The sequence below is a fragment of the Temnothorax nylanderi genome, unplaced genomic scaffold (genome assembly GCF_030848795.1).
Source record: "Temnothorax nylanderi isolate EJ_2023f unplaced genomic scaffold, tnyl_v1.0 TNYL_tig0090_pilon, whole genome shotgun sequence".
NCBI classification, from domain to species: domain Eukaryota; kingdom Metazoa; phylum Arthropoda; class Insecta; order Hymenoptera; family Formicidae; genus Temnothorax; species Temnothorax nylanderi.
Genome location: NW_027249152.1, coordinates 365,388 through 376,040, shown reverse-complemented (window position 1 = coordinate 376,040; position 10,653 = coordinate 365,388). Strand labels below are relative to the sequence as shown.

The window sequence follows — 10,653 nt, the reverse complement described above, 5'->3', positions numbered from 1 at the left end:
TAACAAGCAGATTACAGACATTAAACGAGAATGGAAAAAAGTTTCAAGTGCGACGCGAGAGTGTTTAAATCCACGCATCACTAACGACATGATTGTCGCTTGACATCGTAATAATATCGCAATAAAACAGCTATTCATACGTCTCGTCCCCTATTGTTCTTACTTCTGATGAGTAAATCGGGCGGCACATTTGCTTAAACGGACTTAATCGTAATTTCAATACGCGCGCATACCGTTAATTGTTAATAGGAATTAATTATGCAAGAGACTGCAAGACAATAGTTGAATATTCATATGAAATTATTGCGTTTCGATGCGTACTAACGCGACGATAGTGCGGAGCATCTCGCGCCGTGCCTGCCTGTTCGAGCATCGTAGCGTGAATGGTAGCGCCGGTAGTGGGGTGAGTGGGGTGACTTTGTTTACGGCGCGGCGTGCGCAACCGTCCCGCTGTACGTTACAAAAACAACCACCGAAATCGCGCGGCAGACAGTTTATTGTCGTTTCGAAATATAACATTTTATGAAATAAATTCGCGTCGAATATTCTCTTCTTACATTTTAAATTAATTCCGACGAATTAGCGCTATTATTTTCGCACTTTATTTCGCGACGTTATTAGCATCGTTTGAAACGAAAATTAAATGCATAATTTGCAGATAATATCTCCTAAAAAAGATACCAAAATGTTCTTAATTGAGCGAGATTGATTATTCTCTTAGGTGATATTAAAAAACTTACAAAACAAAAAGTGCAATTAAGTGCGATAACAGTCCACGTTGAACGAAATTAATTTGAAGTGCAAAGAACAAAATATTCACGATGTACTTATCTGGCATTTCAGAAAAAAAGAATATTAAGAAAACAATTAAATAATAAAATAGATATACAGCTGATTTTTTTTCGATTACCTTCACTGTCTATGTGATTCAAAGTTCAGAATTAATATCTAATTACTTTAGAGATGATAGAAGTAATTATGTAACGTATTTACATATATGTATATTGAGTTTATTTTAGATGTTGGAAATTATAATCGAAAATTCTAAATCAAGAATCTCAGCAAGCCGAAAACATGATAAATTATTGCAAAAATATGGCAATCTCATTTTTTTGATTTATTAAAAGCAAACTATCTCTCTCTTTAAACCGTTATTTTTTATGTGCTTCAGATACTCAAGACCTGAAGATAATACACGCAAAAAATTATAATCTATCACTAAGATTCTCATGATTTTGAAATTAATAGCCTCAACCATCGAGGATCAATTCTGCGAGCAATCTCTGTAGTACACGAATTTTTCATAAATTCAGTTTAAAGACTAATATTTTATTAGCCTTGAAGATAAATTTATAATTGTTTATTAACAAGCCAATAATATTAAATTAAATTAATTTTTATGGGTTTCACGGATTTAATCAATATCTCGATTAATTTTCAAGCATTCGCTGATCTATAATTTAGTATTCTTTCCCCGTTAGATTCTGTTTGTAAACATCCACATACCGGAGAATATATTCAATAAGCTGTAGCACTTGCTTCACATATTCAGTGTGAAGCAAGTATTCAATACGGCGATATCGAGTAAATAAAGCAAGCATTTTATAGATATTAATTTAAATAATATCAAGACACTTTAGATCGCAAAATTTCTAATTGGTCATATTGGTAATATGGGCTACTTTGCACGTCCTATTACACCAATTGTGTTATGTACTGTAGCATGTTCTACGATAGTATACTCTTTAGTGAAATACGTCTCATATCTAATGACTCCGTCACCGAAAATGCTAGAAAAGTGCTGGAATCCCGATAAGGAAAGTACCGAAGAAAATACCCCTAATAGTATCACATCATTTAACATCAATTTCCCCTCTGAGGTAATTCATTAATACCATTCATTAATATTATAGTAAAGTTTTAATAGATCTTAATTTCTAATAATCTTCTAGAATTCTAAATTAACTTGAAAGCTATAGTTTAATCACGACAAGCACAAATTAATTTAAAAAATTATTAACAGAAAAATCAATTACTTTCAGCTCGTAGAAGATTTAAAGATCCGATTAAAGAATACTAGAAGATGTGATAATTATGATACCAACAATGGCATGCAGAAACTTTTAGATTACTGGGCAGACAGTTACAATTTTCAAAGACGCGAAAAATATATAAATAACTATGAGCATTTTAAAACTAATATTCAAGGTAAGAAACATAATCATTGGTAGAAAAATGTAGCAAATAATTTTAACAATCGTATATGCATTTTTGTAACTAATTGTTTTAAGCCGAATAAGTAACATTTACTTCGCCAGTCAATAATTAACCCAATTAAGAATTTAATCGACTGTACTACGTGGCAACGATTATAATCGTCGTGACAAATCGTCACCGCGTTTCGACCAAGGATTCTGGTCATTCTAAAATTGATGTAATTTTAGATGCTTATAATATAAGCATCTTAACGCCAGACCTCAGTCTGGCTGAGGTAATATTTTTCGCAATAAATTTAATTATTTAATTTAGATGCTTATATTATAAGCATCTAAAATTACATCAATTTTAGAATGACCAGAATCCTTGGTCGAAACGCGGTAACGATTTGTCACGACGATTATAATCGTTACCACGATTATAATCATTGCCAGTACAGTCGATTAAATTCTTAATTGGGTTAATTGTTTTAAAATTCAGCCCACAATAATGAAAATCAGTAATTCATTTTGTAATACATCAAAACACGTAATTTATGCATTTAATTGATACAGCTTTAAAATTTGTTTATTTAATTCATAAGGCTTATTGTATGTTCAACCAACATTAAATAGAATTTATAATTTATGATAGTACTCATTGTCAAATGTATTTCAACTTTTCTTAACCTACTATTTTCAATCTATTATTTCAGTTAATATTAAAATCATTTACACTTAGATATATGCAATCGTACTTATTTGATAACTTGAAAAAGTAATTCTATTATTTTTTACATTCAATAGTATCCTGCGTTTCAAAAGGAAACAGATATTCGTAAAAGAATTAAATAAAAAGAATTGAAAAGAAATGATCATTATTATAAACGTCACAATAAATTACTGTCTGCAGGTTTAGATATTCACTATGTCCACGTGAAACCAAAACTATATGGAGAGAAACAAGTTCTCCCGCTGTTGATGTTACACGGATGGCCTAGCTCCATAATTGAATTTTATAAGATCATACCATTATTAACTAGTTCAATCCGAGAATATGATTTTGTATTCGAAGTGGTAGTACCTTCGATACCTGGATTTGGTTTCTCTAGTGCACCCACGATATCTGATGCTTTATCATGTACTCACATGAGTGTGATTCTAAAAAATCTTATGCTAAGACTCGGACATAATAAATTTTACATTCAAGATAGCGATTGGGGTGTCTTTATCAGTCGCGTTATGGCATCTCTATTTCCGGAACAGTAAGCTTTTTCTAAAGATTATTTTCTAAAGATTCATTTTTCAAAGATTATTAACATTAAATCTTCAAAAGGTTCCTAGTATTAAATTATATGTAAAAATTGTATTGAATATTTTTCTTTCAAATTTTAGCGTGTTGGGAACACATTCCAATGTGCGTGCATTACTTGACAAGAAATTTACTGAGCCTTCCAGTTCATATTTGACAGAAATTATGAAACAAGTAACGTTATCGAATAAACTCCTAGCAGATACTGAATACTTTCAAATTCATGCTATAAAGCCGGAGACAATTGGTAAGTGACGTACATTGTATAACTGCACAAAAAATGTACAATTCACATATATGTGCACGATCGAAAACTTAACATCTTCAAAGCGTCATGTATTTCAGGAGTCGGTTTAAATGATTCACCTGCTGCTTTAGCGACATATATTATGGAAAAATTTTTGATTGGCACTAAATATTCCGAGATAAATGACGAATTTCTGCGGACATATTCTTATAACGATTTAATCGATAATCTAATGATCTATTGGACATCGAAAAGCATAACTACAGCCATGAGAATATATGCCCAACAGTTTGGCGAATTGAAAAGTGAACCCTTTAAAGAACTTATGATATTGTGCGTAATCATCGTCACAAACTGTTATTATTAATTATTAATTTTTTTAAATAAGGCGTAAACATTAAGTGATATTTTCTTTACAGAGGGGACGTAAAAGTTCCCAGCTATTTCTCGGCGTTTTTAAGCAAGGTCCCGAGATGTTCAGTACTAAACAGACAAATGCAGAAAGAAATTGTACTTGCTGTTTATGCAAATTCAAATAATCGCTTCCCAGCACTTGAAGAACCTAAACTTCTTGCGGAGAATATCTGGATGAAAATCGATACATGGTACAAGCACTTCAAGTAGAAAAAGAACTCGTAGATGTATTTAAATTTCTTAATTTATTTAAAAAAAAATGCATTAAAAAGTAGTTATATAAAAATGTAATATAAAAATATAGATTATTATGTAGGTATAATGCATTTAGAAGGTACCGAAAAAACGTATGCACGTTAAGGGATATATATACGTTATATATAAATTATGTATGTCTATATGTATATATACATATATATTTATAGGCATACATATATAAAGTAATTATACATAATTTTATATATACTATACATATATTATAATGTATGAAAATTTTTGCATTACTGTACAATTTAAAAACCACTATGTAGCACGTTGTTTTATTTAATATTACTGTTGCATTATTTTGTACATTATTTAATAATTTATATTATTTTATTTTATTTGGAGAGAGAGAATATTGTAATCTTATCATTAATAAAAGTCTTTTAATTTCGTTTTAATAAAAGTAAAATTTATTTGTCGTAGATATTATGTCGTTATAAGCATGCATAAAAATGCATCGCTAATAAATATAATATTCTTTTTAAAAATATGTATTACGGATCATCATCATCATCATCATGTATGCATGATCATCATCAATGCATGTAAGTGAAAATGTTATATATAAATTACATTTTTTAAATACTACTAAGTAGAGAGAGTATCAAGTAGTACCAAGAATAGTAAATTATAATTTAATGATCAATAAAGAAAGAAAAATGTGAAAGTGAGAATTTATACTGCACAAATATTCTTTAAAATTTATTCATAAATTATCAAAGAGATCATTCTTGAACTGTAAGGCTAGGGCTACACTATGCGCGTTTTCGCGAATCGGATTCGCGAATCGTGCATTTGTATACCATGTGTGCTTAGCACGAATGGCATACAAATGTACGATTCGTGAATCCGATTCGCAAAAACGCGCATAGTGTAGCCCCAGCATAAGAAACGACTGAAAAAAGTTATACAAAGATTGACTGGATGTCGATAGAAAGATTCGTACGTAAAAACTTTGAACAACCAACTTTATCGTATGTCAGAGGCAAGATATCTGAAGAGATTATTGGAATAAAACCTGTGCAGTGTGCACAACATGATAGCCTACCATTTTCCCCTACCATCTCTGCCAACAATGACTGAGCAGTGAGCTATTGCAGCGCTCACTATCGTTCGTTAGTCGTACGTTTTACGTCGTACGAAGCGGACGCACACGGCACAATGTGGAAGACCACGACCGTGATCTTTGTTCTTGCCTGTGGTATAGCTATTTTATTCCGGTAAGTTCCATAAATCTATCTCTCACATTAAACCAGAGGCTCTACAAAATAATACGTTTTGACTGGTAAACAACTTTTCTCTTTCTCGCATCGGAATTGTAAATAATTAACTAACAATCAATGTAACTCAATCATAAAGATTCAGTGTCATTAATTCATTCACAGAACCGGTCCTATAGATGTACCGGACTTGCCTGAGACATTCTGGGGGCCAGAAAGAAATAAGGGAGCCTCGAATGAAGTACGACCGTTCGTTATTAAAGTACCGAAGTCGGTAAGTCGTGAAAGAAATATGCCATTTATCTATTAAGGCAAGTAAATATGTTTTCAAGGCTGCACTCTATGCTTCTACCGATTCGCATTATGTAAGACATTTTTACATTGTAACGAACAAAAAAAGTTTTATCTATTAATAAATACTAATTTCATAGTCAGTTAATACATATTTGCGATCATGTATTTGCATATATTTTGCAATTTTTATTTCATTCAATCACATAACACGATACTGTATTATGATACTATATTAATCGATATTATCATCTCATTAATATCGGAAATCGTAGTTTTTATTAATGAAAATAAATAACTACAATATACATTATATTAATAATCTTTTACGTAAACGTCATGAAGGAACATGGCTCATAAACTTATCAAAAATATTTACAACCAATTAAAATAGCAAAGTATCAGACACAGTTTAACTTAAAATGCTAAATTTTGCATAAGTCTGCCATAGGTCTTTTAAAAATATTTGTTGAATATATCAATATGTGACGAAAAAGATAAAGAAATACAAGAGCCATTGTCAAAAAAAATTTTATTTTAATACGTCTCCAAAAAAATGTGGAATAAAACAAGCAATTTTTAATTTGAGCACTGAGAAAAAAAATTTATTAATCCCAAAAAATATTTAGTCCAATATGTTCAACTAAAAATTTTAGTTAGTTAACTAAACATTAGTTGAATTAATTAATTCTTGATTAAAGAAACTAAATAAATTGTTGAAACAACTAATGTTTAGTTAATTAACTAAAATGTTTAGTTGAACGTATCGGACTAAATATTTTTTCGGATTAACAATTTTTTTCTCAGTGAGGGAATCAATCGATTGAGCATGACTGAGAAAATATAAATTTATCGCAATTTTAAAGAATCGGTATCGGTAATAAATCTTTCGTAGAAAAACCAAAGGAGGAACGCACAAGTATTTTTAACTAAAATGCAATTTCTTGAATAAGGTAATTGACGACCTAAATGAACGAATCACAAAAAGGAGAGAATTCGTGGAACCATTGGAGGATTCTGCGTGGACTTACGGTATCAGTACGACATATTTGAAAGATGTTCTTGCATATTGGAGCACAAAGTATAACTGGACTGAACGAGAAGCATTGCTGAATAAGTATCCCCAATACATAACCAATATACAAGGTAATAAATCTTTTTGTCGTTCAAACGCGGTCTTTTGAAAGAGTTTCGTGATTATTTTGCGATAGTTGTAAGACTTGCTCAGAAACAAGTTGCGGCATCGCGCTCACTAAGTATCTCTTTATTTTTCTCTTTTCTCAGCACTCGTTGTTTCCCTTCCGTCTGTTATTAGCGGGAAATAATAAATGCCAGCCCAGATAACCCAACTACGGTGCAACCCGTAAAAGCCCCGTTAGAGTATTTCACCCAAACGACAAGCCGGTTTTGTGGCGCGTTAAAAACACTTTGACAGAAACGCGAAGAAAACATATTTTCATTATTTTTATGCCAGAATACAAAAATGCAAATATCGCACGATTAGTTAATCTTTGACTCCGCGTAAAAGAAATAATCGTTCGCCATTTAATATGTATATGTGCTAAAATGAAATTTTACTTGGAACACAAAGCTAATTGAATAAATTGACATTGATGTCTACAGGTCTGGACATACATTTTTATCATGTGAAACCTAATATCCCACCGGAACGAAAAAACGTAAAGGTTTTTCCATTGTTGATTGTTCACGGCTGGCCAGGATCTGTAGTGGAATTCCAAAAGATTATTCCCATGTTAACGACACCGCGTCCTGACAAAGACTTTGTGTTTGAGGTGATCGCACCCTCGCTTCCGGGATACGGATTCTCGCAAGGAGCTGTGCGACCAGGATTAGCCTCGCCGCAGGTAAAGTTTACAGAATAACTCCTTAATAATCTTATTAAGTGGCGTTCTATTCACGCGCCTAAGACAACGAAGAAAGCGAAGAAAGAAAAAGAATATGTTAATGCAAAAATTGTTTGTTATTTTCAGATAGCTGTTATATTTAAAAATCTTATGTTGCGTCTCGGTTTTAACAAATTTTACACGCAGGGCGGAGATTGGGGCTCCGCTGTTGTTGGGCATTTATCTAGTCTTTTCCCGGACAAGTACGTATTATTAATGATGACTTGCTTAATGATTCAATGCGACTTAAGAGAGTACGTAAGAGCATGAAAACGATGATTATTCTTTTTCAGCATTCTTGGCACTCATACGAACATGTGTATGGTTATGAGCAAGTCCAGTATGATATGGAGATTAATTGGTTCGTTTGTCCCATGGTTCGTTGTCGAGAGCGAATATTCCGATAGAATGTACCCTTTGGGATATCATACGGGTCGACTCCTCGAGGAATCAGGATACATGCATATACAGTCTAGTAAACCAGATACTATAGGTACCTGGTTATACATATATATAAAGAAGTTTTTTATGGGAAAAACTTTTAATAGGAATCTCTTTACGTGTTATTAATTTCTTTATCATTGAATTAGATATAATTGATTAAAAATTGTATTTAAGGTAAAGTCTCAGATTAAACTATTATATTATGCCAATATCATTTCTATGTGTATTTAAGATATTTCAGATAAGAGAGCAAGATAAGCTTATCTGTTGAAGAGTTAAAATATTTTTAAAGGTACTGCTGTGGCAGCCTCGCCAGTCGCATTAGCAGGATATATTTTGGAAAAGTTCAGTACATGGACGAATCCTGAGTACAGATTCCGTCCCGATGGCGGTCTTCTCGAGAAATACACGTTAGACGAACTTTTAGATAATGTCATGCTTTATTGGGTTACCAACTCTTTGACTACAAGTGTACGACTTTATGCCGAGCAATTTAGCAAGGCCCATATGACGAGCAAGATCGACGAGTGCGTTTCTTTTTTTATTGCGATTCTATTATAAGAATTTTCTATATTTTCTATATTTAAAAGATAATTTTTCTTTGCTTTATTTCCAATAACATGTGTCTAATTTCTAGATTGCCTATTGATGTGCCGGTAGCGTGTGCGGTATTTCCTTACGAATTATTCTATCAACCGGAAAGTATCCTTCGCGAAAGATATACTAATCTGATACAGGTTAATCATTTACCGCGCGGAGGTCATTTCGCTGCATTTGAAGAACCAGCTCTTTTAGCGGATGATATCTTCAAGTTTGTGTCCACGGTTGAAGATATTAAGAAGAAAAATAGTGCCAAAAATATGCCAAACGCAGAGAAGAAAATAAAAGAGCCTACAAAAATTTGAAAGAATATTCAAGTGTGCTATTTTTATTAAGAGAACAATAAGATGCGAAGCAACAAACACTACACTTGATTGCCTATAAAAACGATGTTATTGCATTTTTTTCCCAGTTTTTTATAACATGGAAGTTCTTTAAATAAAAGAATATTTTTCTAATGCTTTGTTTTTTATTCGATGCCATTTCCGCGCGATTATATGTTTAAATTTCTATATTTTCAGTCTTTGAATTATCAATTGTAAAAAAAAAAACATTTGCTAAAATACAAAACTTTTTCGTTTTATTATTTATTATATCAATAATATCTTTTCTTTCTATCTCGAAACCAAGACGCGTTTAATTAAGTAAAACTTTTATCGGTGTATTCAATACATTGCATGCAGTGATAGATATATGTATATTTTATCGCTGTGTTATAACTGTCTTTGCTTTATGATAAACAGTTACGTTGGCGAGCTCAACGTGTTGATATTAATGACTGTGCAAATATATGTATATTATGCGATTAAACGCTTTACTAAAATCCGTTTTAGTATTTTTACATTCAGCGTATCACAAATAACATATGACATAGAAACTTGTAATTCTTGATTTAATCTCATCTATCATATACCCACATGCTGAATATATTTCACTGAATTGTAGAAAATATTTAATCTTTTCTGGGGATCCTTCTAAAGGATACGATTCTCTATAAATACCCATTCCTTCATATCGTGACTCTTGGAAATTGAGGCTTTCCGACCTATTCACAGATGACCGGACGGCTCTCGGCAGGCGGCAAGCAACAAAGGACCCCATAAGAATTCTGTAGAAGGGACAGCGACAGACCCTCTCCGAGCCCCAAACATGACGCATGATGCGCGCAAGTGCGACAAAAACGAATTGTATGTGTTAGATTGTTGTGTGACATTCGCGGGGATCTGGACTTTAATCTCGATCAGTTTTTTTTTGGTGGTACAGATAGTGATAAATATAATCTTGCGCTGAGAGAGATTAAAATCTATTTCAGTGACATCAAATTTACATTGCGATTTTGCGTTGCCATATATAGCAAAATAAATATAAAATATATCTTCGTGTGTGTGTGTGTGTGTGTGTGTCCATAATTTCAAATTAAAGTTAGTTTAATTAGATTCTCTATCTTTTCCTAGTTTGAATACGTGTCTATATTGGAATAGTGAAATAGTTGGAATAATTGAGACATGTTTCACTAATGATTCGAGGCAAATATTTTATTAGCCTATCGGCAAAGAATAGGAAACGCATAGCGCATAGAACGAAGGGTCGAGTCAGAAGAAAAGTGTTATTTGTATAGATAGTTTTAGAAGGGTTTCCGAGGAGCCAGGCAGCAGGCAGGCACAGACGAAAGTCGTCAGTTGTTCGCAGATTGTCGATGAGTGGACTGCTGCGAGAGCTTAGTCGCGCATATCATACGTAAGCTTGTTTTTCTGCTCGTACA

The 10,653-nt window shown here is 32.5% G+C and overlaps 3 protein-coding genes across 3 annotated transcripts in view; 2 read left to right on the top strand and 1 right to left on the bottom strand.

Moving 5' to 3' along the window:
- LOC139774970 (uncharacterized) overlaps positions 1-10,653 on the bottom strand; it is a 168,506-nt gene that overhangs the window by 141,254 nt on the left and 16,599 nt on the right. The gene's annotated exons all lie outside the window — the stretch shown is intronic.
- On the top strand, positions 1,287-4,691 carry LOC139774924 (juvenile hormone epoxide hydrolase 1-like). The gene is made up of 6 exons (XM_071710464.1): positions 1,287-1,880; positions 2,043-2,208; positions 3,109-3,460; positions 3,591-3,754; positions 3,853-4,087; positions 4,174-4,691. Exons 1-6 carry the CDS (start codon positions 1,674-1,676, stop codon positions 4,376-4,378), a joined length of 1,329 nt encoding a protein of 442 aa, XP_071566565.1. The 5' UTR covers positions 1,287-1,673; the 3' UTR covers positions 4,379-4,691.
- Positions 5,500-9,349, top strand: LOC139774923 (juvenile hormone epoxide hydrolase 1-like). Its single transcript, XM_071710463.1, has 8 exons — positions 5,500-5,652; positions 5,818-5,926; positions 6,897-7,089; positions 7,567-7,808; positions 7,935-8,050; positions 8,141-8,344; positions 8,588-8,818; positions 8,929-9,349. The coding sequence occupies exons 1-8, from the start codon at positions 5,594-5,596 to the stop codon at positions 9,194-9,196; spliced, it is 1,422 nt and encodes a 473-aa protein (XP_071566564.1). The 5' UTR covers positions 5,500-5,593; the 3' UTR covers positions 9,197-9,349.